Source organism: Thalia democratica, chromosome 5 (genome assembly GCF_965202585.1).
Source record: "Thalia democratica chromosome 5, ktThaDemo2.hap1.1, whole genome shotgun sequence".
Classification (NCBI taxonomy): domain Eukaryota; kingdom Metazoa; phylum Chordata; class Thaliacea; order Salpida; family Salpidae; genus Thalia; species Thalia democratica.
Genome location: NC_139169.1, coordinates 16574001 through 16594403, shown reverse-complemented (window position 1 = coordinate 16594403; position 20403 = coordinate 16574001). Strand labels below are relative to the sequence as shown.

Sequence of the window (20403 nt, the reverse complement as noted above, 5' to 3'; positions counted from 1 at the left end):
CTAATTAAAAAAATAAATAAAATCTATACATATGTATATATATTTATAATATAAAAAAACAACTAATTTTCGAATCGTTTACTCAGTTTCAATGCTTTGTGCATATCCTCAGAACAACTAAAGAACAAAGCAAAATTTTTAAAGAATCACACAAAAAACACATTGTGACAATTCAAATAAAACTGAATATATATATATATATATGTCCGGTCTGTGTAGTTCATGTTTACTCAAAACAACAGTCTTGTTTGGCCTACATTGTATAAAAATAAACTTTGTTAAGAATTTAATCTGATAGGTATACCAGTTTACTTTAGTAGTAAATTTGAAACAATTACACAGCTACGATTTAATTATCAAAAACAAAAAAATACAACTGACTGTTCTTACTTGACTTTGGAAAAAATAATAGAGTTTAAATTATCAATTTTAACTTTTGTAAATAGTATGTATATTTACTGTTAATCCGTAGTATGGGAATAAAAAAATTTAATAAATTATTTTTATATAAACAAAACAAACATGGATTGAAGTTGGTTTATGATGGACTTGAACATCGTTTTGACGTCATCACTGCTTTTAGTGACGAAATAATGAAAATTGTCGTGGATGTGATGTAAGCTTGCTGCTACCTGAAAGTAAAATTTCAAAGGTTTGTTTCTAATAACTTTTGGTAGGTTTGAAAACAAATTAAAATATATTTCTAATAAAACTTTAATCTAATGCCTAAACTATCTATTAAATGTTCTGAAACGAAAATTCAGGATTAAAACATGCTTGTAGATCAAGCTTTTAAAGTATTCTTAGATAGATTACTTTAATCATATTTGTTTAACCAACTATTAAAATGGAAAAAATTAATTATAAGTAATTATTAAATGAAAATAACTAAAAGCTTGTTTTGAAATCAAAAAATAGATTGATATTTTTTAGAAATTAAAAAACTATTTAGATTGTTTTAATAAACAATTAACAACTTTTTCTATGAGCTTTAAATATTTCAATAACAGTGTTTAAGTATTTTATTACGTACATCTACAAATCAAAAAAATAGTTATAAAAAATAATCAAAGTACCATTTACTCATCAAATCTTGAAAAAAAAAAATTATAATTGTACCAAACATAAAAATTTGTTGGACCAAAAGGATTAGAGTTCAAATAATAAGTGCTTTAAGTTGCAGCAAAAATTAAAAAACAAAGTTATTTGCAGAATAAAATTGCTGCATAATCAAAAACTTCGAATTTTATTACATAACATGCTTACAGTATTTACTATTTTTACTGTTTTACATAAGTAGTTTATTTTGTTTAAAATAGTTAGCCAGTATTTTAACAATGTAGAGTAAGTTATAAAAATACAATATGTAAGCTGTTTAGGTATGTAAGTCGTATGTTATAGTAAAAAACAATGATGTAGTTTAGTCATTTATGTAACTTAATAAAACAACGCAAGTTGACCAAACTAGCTGTAAGACAAGTTTTTATATAATTAATTAAATATTTTAATGTAATTATAAACTTTTACTACTGAACGTGTTAAAATTCTTCAAAATTCCAGGTTTTTCCAGGTTTTTAACAAAATTTCTTAAATTCCAGGTTTTTCCAGGTTATTTTTGCCTAAATTGTCAAATTTCCAGGATTCCAGGTAAAGTGGCAACCCTGTATAATTAATTAATTAATTTTATGTAATTTTACCTGTTGAGCCTGTTTATCTTCCCCGTCGACAATGACGTACATGCACGAGTTCAACTGGTTGACGTTTTCCGAGGTGAACGCGCCATCCAGCGATTCCTTCAACTCCTTGAAGTTCTGTTGAAAGGTGTTGAAAAATTAGAAATTATTCAAGTCTTTGACACACTTACTTGTAAATCAAATGATTAAATGAATAATAACAACGGCAGTTAACTTTTTAACTCTTTATGTTAACAATTTATAACCTTTTATTTGTCCATGTCAAATAGTTGTGCTAGTTGTTTAAATTGTATAAAAAGCTAATACAGCTATTAAAATACAATAACCATGATCAAATTGTTAGTTGAAGTAAAAATATATATATATATAAACAAACGTACAAATATTTCTCTGCTTTTTCTATTGTAATTGGGCGAGTGTGGCCGGAAATTGTAAATTCCGGAATTTTCTTGAGGTGAATTAAGACCTGTTGTTATAAATAGTTAATAATACAAACAAAATAATGTAAGTATAACTGTATCTAAAATTTATAAAACTATTTCAACAAAAATAATTGAAAAATTAAATATCTTAAAATCAAACTAGTTTTGTATTTTTTATTTTGAAGTAACTTCAAAATATTGATGCATGAAAATAAATAACATAATTAATCAAACCTAGGTGATTAGGTTCACCATTTCCTAATGCTGGATATTTTATACGTGAACTTTCACCCTGAAATATGATAAATGTATGATGATACAGAATAATAAATTAGATAGTTCGTTTTGAAAGTTAAATTAAACTATGTTCATTCAAAATTTTATGTATTGAAAAATAAACATGTATACAAAAATAAATTTCTTATACAACTGTAAGAAACAGGGTTGCCAAATGTTTTTGCCAAATTTCACAAGGTTTTCAAAATTTCATCCAGGTTTTTAAAAGCACAGATTTTTGGATGTATTTTTAGTTTAAAGTTAACTTAAGGTAAGAAACTGTGTTAAATAGTATAAAAACATTGAAAAAACACTGTAAAGTTACTTTATATGTATTTTAAAATAAATTGATGATGACAAAAATTTTTATCTATACGATAAATTTTTTGTATGAAATCTAAATTTTACTACTGAGCATATTAAAATTGTTGAAAATTCCAGGTTTTTTAGCCTAAATTGTCAATTTCCAGGTTTTTCCAGATTATTCTATGTTTTTTGGCAACCCTGAAGAAACAAAAAAAAAGTTTTTTTAGTATCTAGATAAATAATTTACCTTTTAACTCAGATTGATACAGACAAAAAGCTTAACATATTTTAGATACTTTTATCAACAGTTGAAATTTTTATAATTTTCGATAACCTAACTTATTATGTCTACAAAACTGTGTTAGTCACAATTTTTTTATAAACTATAATAACAAAATCGAACTCACATTGCCATAATTTTGTTCGGAGTGCAAAGTAGATGTTGAAATCTTTTAAAAAATAAAAGATTAAAATTATAATTGATACACACCGTTTGTTCAAAAATAATATGATATTTAAAAACTTATGGTAATAGTTTATGTCTAGTTTTTTAATTCAGTTAAATCTTAGTCTCGCTACTTAATGCTCGAAAGTAAATTTAAATTTGAATTAATAAATATATATTTATTCTTTCAAAAATTTATTTTACAAACTAAGTTTCGGTCAAAGACCTCGTCAGTGCTTAAATAAATCTTAACAATAAATAATATATAACTTATATATCTAATATATATATATATATATATCTAATATACATATATATCTAATATATATCTAATATATATAATATATAATATAATCTTAATAAATAATAAATATATTTTATATTATTTTTAAGCAGGCAAACAATAAGATGATAAAGTATTAGCTTCGCCAAAATTAACTAAACGTTTATCCTCATTAGCTTTTAGACAAGTTCAAGTTAAAAAGCAAAGAAAACTAAATTAATTGAAACTCACAAATCTCATACTGCTCAAGTCCATTTGCGAGCTCTGAGCCGAAGTACCACCGAAAAATGGTCTGTTTATTATTATAGTTTATTAATCTATTCGTTAACAGTATACAAAAGTTTAAAAACATATTTTTCTAATTAGACTAAACATACGTACAGTAAAAAAAAATAAATAAAATAAATTCAAATAAACAATTATATCAATTCTATACTCATATACAAAATATTACAGCTATTACAATAAAACTACAAAGTTATTGATAAAAATCATCAGTTTAGCACAAACTTGTTGCAATGTTATATGCAGCCTGTTTTATTAGTTGTTATCTCTTATCATTCAAAGAAATATATATATATATATAGTATTGATAAACTCCCAGTTCAATGTCAAGTTTTACAGATACAAAACTGTACACTTGATTGATATAGCTTTATATTGCGTTTAAAAACTTATTCCGCCCCAACATGAACGACAATATTAAATTGGATGTTTTATACTACACATTGGATTGTAGCTAAAAGCCTATTACAATTGTAAATACATTTATGTTTTTTAAGTGCTAAAATATAGGACTTTTTAAAGATAAACTTTAAAAGTCTAGAAATTGGTAAAAAGTTTTGGACACTTATAACAAGTTGAAAAACTTTTATAAAAATTTAAATAAAAAAAAAATAGACAAAATTAAAATTCTGGTTAAGCTAATTAATAAATAAAAATATGCCTAAGAATTGGAGGAGTAGTTACATCTTTTAAAATTTAAAACAAATTTAAAATGTTTAAAAATGTTAAAAACAAATTGTAATCAAAGCTATTACAGCGTGTTAATTTCCTCCTGGAAAGCTGTGCAAATCTCTTAAAGATAAAAAACTATGTTACAGTTTTATAAGTTAAAAAACGGTTATTTTAATGTTGGAATGCCCAAATAAAACCTTTTGATTATCCCAATCAGGCTTTGTAGTAAACAAAACTCAACGAACATAAACATAACCAAAAAAACAAACTTTAGGTTGGGTCGCGGCGTGGAGACGAGCGATATGGCGTCGTCCAGGTCGGGACACGAATCGGAGGAGTTGAGTCCTTCCAGCTCGTCGTACAGGAGGTTGAGGTCTTCCTCCACGTCCTCGTGCAGCGACGCGTCATCCACGTCATCCGATTGCAACCCCTACGTCATAATTAGATTATTTTAAGATTATTTCTATTATTTTAGTATTTATTTAAAGTTTTCAAAACAAAAACTTTAAATATATTATGAGTTTTTGATTTACCATTTTTTCTAACAAACTCAAATTTTATCAATCACGCACATATGGGATTATTAAAAAATACAAAATTTACTATCAAATTATATGTATTAGTAATAATTAAATACATAATTTTTGAAATTAATTATTTTGTGCTTTTTTTCATGTTATGTCACATGATAGTACATTACACCCTCTGATTGCAACCACACTTAAATTGTTTATTCGTTTTAAATTGTGATTTAAAAGTTTATTACTTATATTTCATTTAATTTTCAAATTTATTATCTTAAATCTAACTATCTGACTGAAGTACCTAACTTTTTACAACAGTATTTTGTTACTTTAGATTGGTGTTAGCAAGATAAATATTCTGCATAAAACTCGAATAAAACAAAACTTAAAAATTACACAATTTTTGAAGCGCCTTCGTTATTTTGGTTTAAAAAACAACTGTTAAGTTAAAAAGTTAAGTTTATCCTAAAAAAAACTATAAACCATTTCTTCCTTAACCTTGCTAGAGAATAAAAAAAAATTGTATAATGAAATACTTCAAAAGTCTAATTCAAATTTTTGTTCGCCACAAAAGTTAAGAGACTATTAAGTTTTCAAGATTGTTTAAATTTTCTAACTTTTCTGGTATTTTTCAAAAGTGATAGGTTGATTAAAGAAAATGCTTTCAAATATCAACTAAATTGTGCAGATAATTTGTTGGAATTTTACATGAAAAGCTAAAGTGACCACAGTAATTTACTATAAGGACACACTGGAAACATTTTTTTAACCAAAAATATTCACGCTAGTTTTTCACAACAATTCATGCGTTTGTGTTATAGTGATTTAATTTAAAAATATTTGAAATAAACTAAGTTTGGTTTAAACAATGTAAAAAATGTGTCAAATAATATCTTTGTTGTTAATTTTATATTTTAGAATTTAATTTAGTTTAACGTTAACCAAAAATAAGAATTTTAAAAAACTTTTACTATGGTTTGTTAAGTATAATACTACTTCAAAATTTTTAAATTTTATTACCAAAACAATTTTTCACTCGCTTGAACCTAATCAAACGTAATCATCAGTTGAATAAAATCTGTAAAATTTTTACATTAACATGCATGAAGACAATAAGCTAAACTTGAAATAAAAACTAAAGCAAAAAACTAAATAAAACTTATAGTTCAAAGTTAATAATATAGGAAAATCATAATGTTATTAGGTTAGTTTATCTTTAATTTTGAAAAATGTAAGCTACTTAATAATGTTATAATCTTAAAATTCAAACAAACAAATAAATAAGTAAGTATACTAACATTTAACAAAGAAAAACTTAAAATTTAAGATAAACTAACCTAATAACATTATGGTTTTCCTATATTATTAACTTTGAACTATAAGTTTTATTTAGTTTTTTATTTTAGTTTTTATTTCAAGTTTAACTTATTGTCTTCCTACATGTTATTGTAAAAAATTTTACAGATTTTATTCAACTGATGATCTCGTTTGATTAGTTTTAAGCGAGTTAAACATTGTATTGGTAATAAAATTTTTAATTTCTAATCAATCATTCTCCTTATTTATTTTAAGAACTTTGATTGTCATCTTTAAAGTAAAAAGTACGCAAGTATAATATTACTGCAGAAAATTATATTTACTTTTACAAGTTTTGAATTTGAAATATTTTCTTAAGAATTAAAAAACTAAAAACAGAGTGTGATTTATTAAAAACAGTAAAAAGTATTTAAGTTAAGCACCTCATTGTGTGTGATGGAGATAAAATTATTAAAAATAATTAAATATATGCAACATTATATACAGTTTTATAAAAAAATTGAACAAATATTTTCAAAAGAAATTAAAATAACATTAACTTGATTTATCAAGAAAATAATAAAACTTACGGTATCTTTTATATAACTTACATTGCTAGTTTTTTACATAAGCTCATAAATATTAAAACAACATTCAGATATAAAATTAAGGAAATCATCCGGTCTTAAGTCAAAGGTTGAATAATTTCCAACTTTTTTAGGAAAACATTTGTTTAAAGCCTTAGTTATTGACATTTTAAACTAATCATTATGTTTTCTATGTGATTCGTGTGAAAAATAACAATGTTTTCTGTAAATTCTGTAAATAATCTAAAGTTCTGTTGGAGATTACTGTAGTTTTTTTTTCAAAATTCAAATAGAAATTTAAATACTACTAAAACAATATATGAAAAATCTACTTATTTTAATATGAATTTATATATGCATAAACAAAAAATACAAAAAAGTTATTTGTAGAATAAAACTTTAGCATGAGTTTACACTGTTAACTGTTAAAATGCTAAAGTTAACCGCCACAAAATAACAAACAAAAAAACGAAAAAAAAATTGTGCATCAAAAGTTTGTGCACTTTGGAATAACCGTACTTTCCTTTACAAACTGAAGTTTGGACATTTAAAAAAATTAGTTTGGATTAAAGTTTAAAAATAAGTTTTAAATCAAGCTTAAATGTTCCGCAACAAAAGCGAGTTGCCGGGCATAAATAATTAACAAAATTCCGGTGGTCTTTTCAATTATAACGGTGGAAAATATCTTATTATTTTGAATTATCGACAGGCTGGAACTGAGCAGCTGTGCTAAAAATAGTCACTGTTTAAAAGAAGCATCTTGATTGAAAAGTTGTAAAATACATTTAAAATAAATTAAAGGCACAGCAACTACGAGGTATTAAAAAGCAATTACGAGCAAAATTAAAACCATGTGCAAAACATCGACAGTTGTATGTTTATTAGTAATGACAAAGAGTCTCATGTTAAACAACGTATTAAATTGCACGTGCTATAGTTTTTATTGCAAATTTCAATTGTTTATAAAAAAACAAAAAAATAAATAAAATTATTTTAATCCAATGTATTGTATTTTTAATTTGTACCTACGTAATTAGAATAAACTCACAGTGGTAGTGGATGACCTTGTGCTTTACTTTTAATTTATAATAAGACGAGAAAAAAGAGGTGTGAACAGTTAAAAAAGCTTTGTACGAGTAGAAATTTTAATTTAAGTAACCGCAAAAAAAAACCTTTGTAATCACACACACCAACGAGCAATTAGTCGAAATTCAAATTGTAACATTTCGTAAAAACAGTTAAATTGTTTATGTTTGAAGTGTTTAAAAATATTTTTTTTAATTACGATGCATGTGAAACACGTGATTTATTAACACCACAATTATTTTCAAATATCCTTTTGCCGTATGCTTTTAATTTCGAACTTTCAATTTTTCAAGCTTGTAGATTTAGGTGAGAAAAGAACTACAAAAAAAATTATAAAAATCCTCGGAAAGTTCATAACAGCCATTGTAAATGGTAGATTAAATACCATGCATTTCATTCGTAAACACTCATTTGTCTAATTGATTAGAGGAAAAAAACAAAAAATACCATTCAGAGTCGCGTTTCCGTTTTATTAAATAAGCGTGAACTGGTTTACGAATTAAAAAAAAGGAAAATTCAAAATCTTGTCTCTGCTGTTAAACCACATTGAACTTTAAAGTTTGTTGTTTTGGAAGCAAACATATTTATCAAAAATTGAGCAGCGATGCATTTTTGATAAAATCCCAATTTTTTATTTTGTGAGCGTAGTAGAAAAGGTTGTGTTTGACGTTTGCTCAATCAATAATTTCAAATTTTTTACTCAAATCTCCGTGTTGTGCTCGCAAGTGGAAATTTTCAACTAAAATAGTTTTTATTAACATACCGGGGTACACAAGTTATTTTTTCGTAAATCTAAATATGAAAAACTTGTAAAATACAAAAGTGTGTTTAGCACTATTTTAACTTTAAAAACTTTCTCTAAATTATATTATACTTACTTATTTTATTGCTTTGTTTTAAAACGTAAACAACACATGAATTTGATACTTAGAAAACCACTGTTATTTATAGTTAGAAAAAAATACTTATTTATTTTCTAAACTGTTTTTATAAATCATCAAAGAAGTTAATTGTTTTTAAGTACATGAGCGTGAATATATTTGGTTGGAAAAGTGTTTCTAATATGCGTTTGTAGTAAATTACTGTGGTCATTTAAACTTTCCACGTCAAATTCCTACAAATTATCTGAAAAACATGAAACAAACTAAACTCATTATTACTTTTGAGAACTCGGAAAATAAAATTTTAGAAATAAAGATTGCTAACAAACCTTTAATGTGCTTGTTTTAGTTTTTCATAACTTTAAATATAAAATTACAACTTTATTTTTTTTTACATATAACATAAATTAATAACTTTTTTGCTAATCTACAATAAAAAATAGTTCTGGCTAACTTTATTTAGTATCTCTTAAATACTTTATATACTTTTACTTTTAAAAAACAATAGTTAGAGGCCATAACTTTGCACTGATTTATTTTTAAAGTCATGTAAGTTCACAAAAAACAATGTTTGAAAAAACTAATCATGTTGTGCAAAGGAGAAAGTGTTAATATGAAATTACTCACCTATGCTTGAACTTTGTCATTTATAAAACATTTATCAACTTTTTCACATGCTTAAATTACATAGTTGTGTTTGGAAAAACAAGTCATATACTAACAATTACTGATAGATTATTTAGTTTTCCTACTTTAATGTTGTAAAAAATGCTATTTTAAAGTTTAATAACTATTTTTATCATCTAGTTTTATAAAATTGCTTTATACGTAAATGATAAAAAACAATTGTTAGATTACTTAATCCTGTTTAATATTTTGTTTTATTTAAAAATATTTTTTTTTGTACCTATACAACTCACACATTGAATTATACCAAAAGCATTTTATGATTATGTAACAACTATGATTCACATATTTCATATTTCATATTCTAATAATTTCTTTTTTGTTTCCTTTTTTTATGGTTATGGAAGTTTAAAACTATTTTTATAAAAAGACAACTGTTTTATTAACAAATACTGTTCAAAACTACTTTTCACTTCATAACTATTTTTAATGTACCTGTATAAATATAACAAAAGCATTTTACGATTATGTAAAAACTCTGATTCACATTTGTACTAGCAAACAACTAACCTGCTTGAACTTTCTCAATATCGCAGTTATTTTCGACTTGAGGAAGTTTTGCTGTCTAGATGAGCTGGACAGTCTGACCTTCCTTCTTCCCTTTGATTTCCTTCCACCGTTATAGTCCTGCATAATTATAATATTTAATTGTAAAAAATACCATTAGTACTCAGCTGAAAAGTGTTCAAATCGTAATTGTAGGTTTGTGCCAAACAAAATATTAAACCAAGTACAATTTGATAAGTTTCTTATCTGAAGTTTTAGAATAGTAATTAATAAACTGAAATATAATTTTACAACATCAAAAGAAAATAGTATCGATGTTTAAAACTTAAATATGAGTTTATGTTTAAAAATTAAATTATAACTATTTTAGTGCTAAACTTTACATTGAGATTTACTCTAAATTTAGGTTATTCTAACTTGCAGGACTAATTAAACGAAAGTAAACTGGTTTGACATCATTATCTGACAAAACTTATACAAATTATGTTTACATAGACATTTTATAACACTTGTTTTATTAAAGTAAGCTTAAAGCAGTCTAAAATTTAGTCAAAACATTTATAAATAAATAAAAACTAACAACAGCTATGAAAGTGAAAGTTAAAACTAAAAAGATTGATCCTGTTAAAAACTTCTAAATTCTATATAAATAAATTGTTTATTTATTCTTTTAAAAAATTATTTTACAAACTAAGTTTTGGTCAAAGACCTCGTCAGTGCTTAAATAAATCTACAAAAAGATATGTGACAGTCATGGAAAATAGCATTTAAACAATTGAATTAAAATAAAACCAAATTATTACTGATAATTTTAATATTAATTCTTTATCAATAAAGTTTTTAATCATAACTTTACAATTGACAATTTCTATTGAAACAAAACCAACGTTTTGCTCGTCCGAAGTGGAGTTTTGAATTTCTTCATCCGAGTAATTATCGGCATCTGGTGACCTATCTGTTGTTTGTTTGAGGTATTATTTCAACTATAAACAGCATTTAATTTCAACAAATATATATTTAACCTGTCACTTTGTAACTGGTTGTTAATACTTTCATGATTAGTGTATTAATCTTAAATCTTAAACAAGGCTTAACAAAATAAGCATAAGTCATCATTTGTGAGAAATTCTTTAAAAAAAATTTGCACAAACATTACTTAACAAATAGTTGTAAATTAAAAAAGAATGAAAATTAAATTATAAACATTTATGCTAATGATAGAATGGTTTAAAACACGCCACTTTTAGAGATGAAATTATTACTGAAAAAACACTTTGAAACATGATGAAAAATTTAGTTCTGTGAATGATCAATTTGATAAATATGCAACAAAATATTGTATAACTAAAACATATGTTAATACCAGTAAAGTTAAACCAAGATAATTTTTATTAGCTATTCTTAAAACTTTGCTTTAAGACACCCTACGAAAACAACATATGCTTAGCGTGAATTACCTATGTTTGAGCAACAGATAAAAAATATTAAATGTAAATTTATTTTACAGCATTTTGTTTCACATAATTAAACTAACAATTCATAATAAGCTTTTTATATTTTTATGCTACACAAAACAATTTAACAATTAATCAGAAAAGAAATACCAAATATAGAAATGTATATAAACACTTGTTTCGGTAAAAAAGTGTATAATAGAAAAATTATTTTTTATTAGCTTAGTTATTATTTATATTGTTTCAATCGTCTTTTTTAAACTAAATTCACTGCTTAGTATATAAACTTGTAAATAATCTTTATTTTGTGTTATTGTTTTATAATATTGGATATAAACTAGTTAAAAATTTTATTTTTTAAAATAAAAACTGTAATGAAACTTTAAGTTATTGCTTAAACAATGTTTAAAATGCAACCAATGTAACAAAAATTCTGATAGTATAATGTTTTTATATAAAAACAAAAATTTATATTTTACAAAAATAGTTTCTAAAATGCAAACTAATTACTGTTTTATAAGGAAGTAAAACATAATAAAACATAATTCAAATGTTTAATATTAGATAAAACAAAGTTTCAATTCTCCATACCTTGTTAACATACACTTATAACAAACTTTAAACACTCGTGTAAATATTTATATTACGTTTAAAGACAGTTAAAACCATGATGAAGTGTTCTAAAATTTTCAAGCATGTTTAGTAAACATCAATAAACATTAATAATTAATTTCATTTTGAAATATCAATTACACTAGAACATATTAGCTAAATTTTTTTTTTCCTTAAATAGTTATTTAGTCTTAAATTTAATCGCAACAAATAAATCTTTGAAAAGCTAGTTGGACCTAAAACTGTAAAAACTATGTATTTTTATGTTATACATATTATACAACTATGTTGGTTTTTACTTTACATATTTATAACTTTTATTCTTTTTAATACTATCTTTTTGATATATGGCTATCTTTAAACTATTAAATTACTATATACACATTCTATGATTAAATTTAAAACTCCAAAACTTTTTTAACAAAATAAATAAATTACTAGTAACAAACAAACAGGGGCGGCGATTTTCGAATGAGTTTTAATAAAAACTTCAGGCTGTGAATAAACTTTAAAAAAATTAAAACAGTCAAAATAACATAATTTTAATAGAAGAAAAAATGAAAACTTGTCAAACTTAATTGCTCTTTTATTTCAGTTCAATATTTTTTAACCTCATCCATTGCATTAAGAGGCAAATACATATTTTGCTTATGTATATCAACTATTCTATACAGCAGACCTACCGGTTTCAGGGTGTTTCCCGTGGTGGATGGTCTTTATGTTGAGCGGGCTGCTGGACATGTTCCGCACGTGGATGCGCGCCACTTTGTCGCCCGTCACCGAAGACTTGTCGTCCTTGCAGCTCGCCACCAGCTGGAGCGTCGTCTCGTCCTTGCGCGGCATCTGAATGAGCTGTTGAGAGGATTGTTTACATTTGTGCTGAGACATGAAATGTTCAAAGAAAATGTTAACAGTGGTATTATGTTGAGTTGTACTATTTAGAACAGTGTTATATTATTTTCGTGCAATTTGTATCAGCTGTCGAATATGTTTTGACGTTGGTTTTTTAAATTGTTTGAATGAAAATGGAAATAGTATCATTTTATTTGAAAATACTAATTTTACTTAAAAACCATTTGCAACTTAAAACTCCTACGTTTTTATTTTTAGTAAAACTAGTTTGTTGCTCAAAGCTTGCGTGATTTTAAATTTAAAATGGTGTTTGAATATAACGAAATACCTTACAACCTTTGAAATAATTAAGTTATTGATAGTTAGTGCTCCGCAATTCATAAAATTAAAAATACTAAATATATCAATATTGCCGTAATGTCAAAAAAAAATCAGTATAAAAAAATAATTATTTTAATTTTTATCACACAACTGACAGATTTCATATAATGCTTTTAAGAAAAACTAAGTCTTTAAAAACTTGTTGGAATAATTTACAACATCCTTGACTAAGCTAATAAAAATAGAGCATAAAGTAAGTTAAACAAATACCCATTAGGTATTTAGTGACGCCAAAATTTAAAATACAAACACAGGGTTGCCACTTGTTTTTTCAAAATTTTTTCAGGTTTTCCAAATTTTTTCCAGTTTTTTTTTTCAAAATTTCTCAAATTCCATGTTTTTCCAGGTCATTTTTGCCTAAGTTGTTGAATTCCAGGTTTTTTAAGGTTTTTCCAGGTAACGTGGCAACCCTGCAAACACCACATTTCAAACACCTCGTCCATGTCAACTTCGCAGACGGCGAGCGTCTTGTACCCGAGTATGGCTCTGTTCTTGTACCGCTTCCTCCGCTGCAGCAGCAGTTGCAGAACGTTCCTGTTCCTCTTGATGAAGTGGGGGTACTGTATAAATTCACTTCACGTTAAATTGCAATAGTATATATAGCATTACAATTTGCTTTATGTTAAATCGCTCTTTGTAAATAGAAGACATGTGTTTTCAAGATTTCAAATTATCGTTGGTAATGGTCGAAGTTAAATTAGTTGCAGGTTTGAGTACTAGTTCGTTAGTTCGGCTAAAAATCGATTAACTTGAAGTTTTTAGGTCTGTAATATTGCTAGTACTTTTTTAGAAATTCAACTTATTGTATGTGAATTACGATATTAACCCAAACGTTTATCATCACTAATTAACAAAACTAAACTTGCTAAATTTTATTCCAACCTTACTTACTATTCCAACCTTACTTTAAAAATCAATTTACATCTAACTACTAAACAGTATATATAGCTACATGTTATGTACCAACTTATAACAATTTCAAATTAATAATATATAAACTGATGTTTTAACAAAAGTTTTTTTTTTAATTTCAGTATTTTAACTGAAAACCAGATTTAGAAACTAAAACTGGGCACAAAAATATACAAAATGAATTGAACAACTTTACTAAACAATCTTTAGTTTTACAATTTTATAAGTATTATTTTCTTTATTTAAGAACTAACAGAAATTACAAATTATTAAGTAAATACTTTACTAATATTAATCAAATAACTACATTTAAACTATACTAAACAAAACAGTTGCTCAAAAAAACATATATACATGTATTTTATGATAAATGTTTTAAAAATCAAAATATTCCGCTTTTACACATAACTTTACAAATCAACATGTATTTAAAATTACAAAAAACTTTTAAACCTCAAAAAATACCCTTAAAATTATTTATTTACGTTTAAGTATAAAACTTAAAATATAAACAGAATTAAAATTAAACCTTGATTTTTAAAAGAAAAGCTTTCATATCATATTCATATTACATTTTATGTAAATATATATATATATATATATAAACATTTCTTTAGATGGATTTAATATTAACTAAAGGTATTAAATTTATATTTAGAATAAAATTTAAATCTTGTTAAACCTTAAGACGCAAAACAATTTTTAGAATTACAATAAATGCAAACATATATATATATATATCTGAAATGTTAAAAAACTAAAATATGAGCTTAAATTAATGCATAAAAAACTTATGTTCTAAAAATAAATGACACTAAAACCTCTAACAGTATAAAAATGCATTAAAACTTAATTGTTTAAACTAAACTACATTACAAAAAAAAATTGTTTGTTTTCTTGTGAGGTTTTAAAATCAATCAAGTCTTTCAAAGGCTAAAAATAAATTAAAAACAGATAATGCAAACTTTCACCCAAAATAACTTTCTAAGAAGCACTCTAAGCCCTTCACGTGTCCATGCACTAAGAAACAAAAACTTAAACTCTAATCAGATTTAGATGCAAAGCAGCGGATAAAGCAGAACAATGTTTGTGCAATCACTCTTGCCCGCTTATGCCAGTATCAATAATGCAGAGCTGTCATACAGAACGTTCCAGTTCATTTATTATTAATGCGCTTGTTGTGACTTGTATTTTAAACGGCACAAGACTCTTTATAATTTGATTTGCCCTGTCATATAAGAACTGCATAACATGTTGTGCATAATACACTGTATGAACTCATGATGTTTTGAGATTACTGTGGTTTTTTTGTGTTTTTTCTTTATTCGACACTACATGTTAAACTTTTCTACTCTTTTAGTTTTTGAATCTTTGTGCTTCATCATTTTTTTAAACTTAGCATGAGACTAGTTGTTGGATGTTTTCTAATTGTTTAGTTTTCTTTAAAAATATGTGATTGATTGAAAAGGGAATAATAAAAAGCTGAATTTATCTTTTTTTATGTTTTTTTTATGTATTAATTGTATGACATAATATATTATCAAGAGTTTTAACTTAACAGTTTTGTAAACAACAGTTTTTTTAATTACCTAAAAATATCATAAATAAAACTAACTTTAATTTAAAATATATACAAAACTGTTACTTTACTTCATAATAAAAATTTTCTTAATAACTTTCTCAGAAAATAGTTTTTATAATCACCTTGCTTAGTAAAAACTAAGCATAATAAATGTTAGACACAAAAAAAACATTTGTTAGAAACTTTAAACTTTGTATTTGGTAAAAATAATTTTCTGCTTCATGTATTAAAGTTATTTCAGTTTACTTTACTTTTAAAAAAAACTTTTTAATAATTAAAAAAAAAATGTTAAAGCTTCTCATACAAAGAATCAACTTTTTAGTATTGATGTAAATTTCAAGACTAGCTAAAAATTCTAAAGTCTAAATAAACTTTTCTCAAACGACGTGTAAACAAAGTTATAAGAACAAATATATACAAAACAAAATAAATAACAAGTCCCAATGTAAAAACAAAATATTTTGTTTTTCTAAAAAAAAATCATAAAATCTACCCAAAAGCCTTCTACTTGAAAAAAACAACTAATAAAAGCCAAACAAGTTTTTACAATGCAAAATAAATAAATAAATAATGTTACCTGCATTGAGAAAGTGAGTTCCAAGCTTACAATGGAACTCTCGTTGGGTTGAAGTTCGATTTCGTTCGACCTCAAAGTTCTTTTGGAGCGCTGAAAACATGATGCCAAATGAGTACGTTTCTCATGTAACAATGTTATTTTGAATTATGCATAAACTTACTTGCATTCTGGCGGCAACGAAAACTGATTGCAAGTCTTTTGCCACTTCGTTGAGTATTTCCAACCTTGTAACTTTTACCGAACAAACTCTGTGAAAAATTGTGACGACTAGAACTTGCTTTGAAAAAGTAGTACACATTATCATATTGTTGTAGTATTAATATTCATTTCAAAAATTAAAAAATATTATCATTAAGGCCATAGGGGGGGTCCACTTTGTTTTTTACAACTTGATCTTATTTTGTAGAATTTAATCTCAGCTATCAGACACTTTTAACCGCTTAAAAAAACTCAAAGTAACTTTTGAGATATAAGCAATCAAAGAAAGGGCGTTCAATAGGTTCCTTATGGAAGGCAAAAACTAAAAATGCGAAAAAAGACTATTTCACTAAAAATCTATCTCCTCCTTCATTTTTTGAGTAATCTTTCTCAAATTTTTACAGAATGTGTATCATTAAACTTTAAAGAGATCTATTGTAGGAATTTTTTTAATTTTGAGTAAAAAAAAATTATTGTCAAAAAACTACCCTTTTTTTAGTTTTTTTTGATAAAATTTTTGTTTTTCAAAATTTCAAAAATTCCAACATTCAGATTCTTCAAAATATTAAAAGGAACATTTCCTGAAAATTTGAAGTCTCTAGGTCAAAAAATGAAGGAGGAGATAGGTTTTTAGTGAATTTTTAAATTTCCAAGAAAATTAACCCGGTCCTCCATACGTTTGTATCGGAAACTTTTTACAAAAAATAAAATATCTCAAAAGTTAAATTATATTTTTGAATTCTATAAAAACAGGCTTGTAGTTTGTATTTAAAGCTTTCATATAAAATCCAAAGTTATTTTTTGTAAAAAAAAAAGTCGGACCCCCCCCTATGGCCTTAATAAAAATGACCATTACAGATATATAAATATTTTGTTTTTAACTTAATTTTTATTTTATTTGATCTTACAACTTGTTTCAAAAAAAAATCTATGCTGTAACTAATAAATATAACATAATTTATATTTTCTTCGCAATTTATAATATGTCTATTTTATTAAAAAAAAAATTAGTTCAAATAGCTTTCTTAATTTATATGTTAAATATACATTTTGCTAGTTGTTAAACAAGCTATCAATTTCATTTTACCACTCATTAAAAATTAAGTAACTTTAAAGGTATAGCAGATCAAACTTCACAAGGTAGTTAAGTACCTATTGGAACAAGCAGACTAAAAGCATGAAAAAATACTGTTCAAGTAAAAACCTCTTTTATACGACAATTTTGAAGTAGTCTAATTTTAACTAATTAATAATCTATTTTGTTGCAGGAATCTATTTTTATATGTTTACCTTTTTTTAAACATGAAATTAAAAAATATCTCATTACTTTAAATTTAAAATAACATAATACTATTTTTTTAAAACCATAAAAAATGTAATATTCTTATTCAAAATGTTACATTAAGTTTAAATAAAATTTAAAGGAATTTTTAGTTAAACTTTGAGACCTTTAGCACTTAAAACCTAGTAGGTGGTAGATAGAATTTGATTGATTTTTTTTTGGAAGAATTATGAATGAAACATTTTTGTTTCTTTCATTTCTTCGTTCAAAAAATAACAAAACTCACTGTATCTTAAAAACTAGTTAAGTTTTTTTATTTATATATAAAAAAATATTTTATTTTACATTTTAATCCTTAAATTAAGGTTGGCTGTTTCATTTACATATAAAAAAAAGGGATCACGGTATAGCAATATATACATTCAATCAAACATTTTAAACTTAATTTATTTAATAACTTGAAAAAAGTTTCTAGTATGATTTAGCTTGTTAAAATAAATTTCAACAGCTATTTTTTATTATCAATTTTCTTAATTGACATACAATTAATAAAGTTAACAGGATTTTTATTTGGCAACAACTTTATATATACAAATGAAAGATGTAAAAATCAACAATAAAAAATTTTAAAGATTGTTTTTAATTCAAATTCTGTGTTATTATTTTTATTATGTTTATTATTTTATGCTTAATTTAAAAACCTTATAGAATTAGAATCTTCAAATAAAAAACTAATATTTTGTAAGTTGTTTTTAAGGTAGTGTTGTAAAAAAACTCACAATAGAATATTTTGTTGTTTTTGAATAGATTAAAACTTCCAAGATTATTTTTATACACAAAAAATCTGTATTCCTATTAGCTGAAGTTAAATAATGAAAATTACTTTGATATTTAACATATAAAGTTTAATAGTACCTACAAACTTAAACAATTTACTTTAGCTGCAAATGTAACTTATGTTCTAAGAAAAAAAGTTATGTTTTATTTAAGTCTGAACTTATCAAACATAAAAATCAGAAACAAATGTACTGAGTGCAAAAATATGAAAAAAAAAAATTAATGAGATTATAAAAAGTTTTAAATATTTTTGATTTATAGGGCATAGGGGAGGTCTGACATTTTTTTTTACTAAAAATAACATTGGATCTTATATGAAAGCTTGAAGTACAAACTACAAGCCAGTTTTATAGAATTAAAAATTTTTATTAACATTTGAGATATTGTAATTTTCATAAAAAGTTTCTAATACAAATGTATAAATTGCAAATTTTTTGTCATCAATTTTTTTGGAAATTTAAAAAATCACTAAAAATTTATCTTCTCCTTCATTTTTTAAGCTAAAGACCACAAACTTTTAGGAAACGTTCATTTAATAGTTTAAAAGACTTTGAATGTAGCATTTTGAAAATGTTAAAATACTAAAATTTTTCATTAAACAAAAAAAAAATAGATGTTCTTTTGTTTATAAAAATTTTATTTTCTAAGTTAAAAAAATCTTGCATTCAATTGTTTTAAAATTTATTAATACACTTTCTGTGAAAATTTGAAGATTGCATAAAAAATTAAGGACAAGATAGAATTTTAGTGAAAGGGTCTTTTTTTCACGATTTTAGTTTGCCCCATCCATTACGAACCTATTGAGGTCACAGACTTACAGACTTTGATTGCTCATATTTCAAAATTGCTTAAGTCGTTAAAAATGTCTGATAGCTCAGATAAAACTCTATAAAATAAGATCAACTTGTAAATATCAAGATGGGCCCCCCACCACCTAAGCCCTTAAGGTAAATCTATAGAGCTTTGATGAAGATGATATGAAAAGCAATTTTGATAGCATTAAACTAATAAAATTTCACAACGTAACTTAGTCAATAAAAAAAAGCATTTTTTGCTTATTAAATTAAAAACGATCACAAGGGAACAATTTCACAGAAAAGGATTCAAAGATTTTTGAGTAGATGTGACTAATACAAACCTGGGAATGCAATTGGAAGACGATCTGTCGTTATCCCAACTTGCAAACAAGTTCATTGGAACAGTGGACATGTTGTGTGAGGACTGTTTGCTGGTCATATCATGCTTTTTATATTATCAGTTTCACCAACAAATGTAATTATTAAACAAGTCTTGACTAAGTTGAAAATATATGGTACTTGTAAAAAACTTTGGTATTGTTTTAACCACTACATAAAATTTTGTTATTATATGTTTTATTTTCAAGGTGAAATATAATGTTATTTTGTTTGTGTTTAATTTACAAACAATCAAACACTCATTTATTATTCAAAAAAATCATTTTGAGCTCAGTAGTTACTAGCTTGAAAAAAGTAAAAAATATTAAATGAAAACTTAACAGAGTTTTTAATTTAGAATCAACAAAAAACAAAAAGTTATTTAAAATAAATATTTTTAATACATAGATGATTAATAGCAGAATGCACAAATCAGCATCAATTTTTTTTTGTCATATAAAACTATACTTGTTATTTTTTATAGATTTTCTACTTATATGATTTGATATCTTTAAAAATAGGTCAATATTATTTTATTAGAGATATATTTAAAACATATTAAAAACTAGTTAAAAAATTATATTAATTAG

At 24.6% G+C, this 20403-nt stretch overlaps 1 protein-coding gene across 1 annotated transcript in view; it reads right to left on the bottom strand.

Annotated features, from left to right (window-relative positions):
- LOC145835669 (phosphofurin acidic cluster sorting protein 1-like) overlaps positions 1-19922 on the bottom strand; it is a 34470-nt gene extending 14548 nt beyond the window's left edge. The window contains exons 1-14 of the mRNA XM_082943360.1: positions 19777-19922; positions 16482-16569; positions 16322-16411; positions 13685-13810; positions 12701-12869; positions 10839-10906; positions 9955-10071; positions 4653-4813; positions 3658-3718; positions 3106-3147; positions 2351-2408; positions 2075-2160; positions 1698-1811; positions 523-632 (exon numbers count right to left, since the gene is read on the bottom strand). Of these exons, the coding sequence (XP_082799486.1) occupies positions 523-632; positions 1698-1811; positions 2075-2160; positions 2351-2408; positions 3106-3147; positions 3658-3718; positions 4653-4813; positions 9955-10071; positions 10839-10906; positions 12701-12869; positions 13685-13810; positions 16322-16411; positions 16482-16569; positions 19777-19874 (1388 nt within the window). The 5' untranslated portion in view covers positions 19875-19922. The remainder of the gene's footprint in view (positions 1-522; positions 633-1697; positions 1812-2074; positions 2161-2350; positions 2409-3105; positions 3148-3657; positions 3719-4652; positions 4814-9954; positions 10072-10838; positions 10907-12700; positions 12870-13684; positions 13811-16321; positions 16412-16481; positions 16570-19776) is intronic.
- Between the last annotated feature and the right edge of the window lie 481 nt (positions 19923-20403).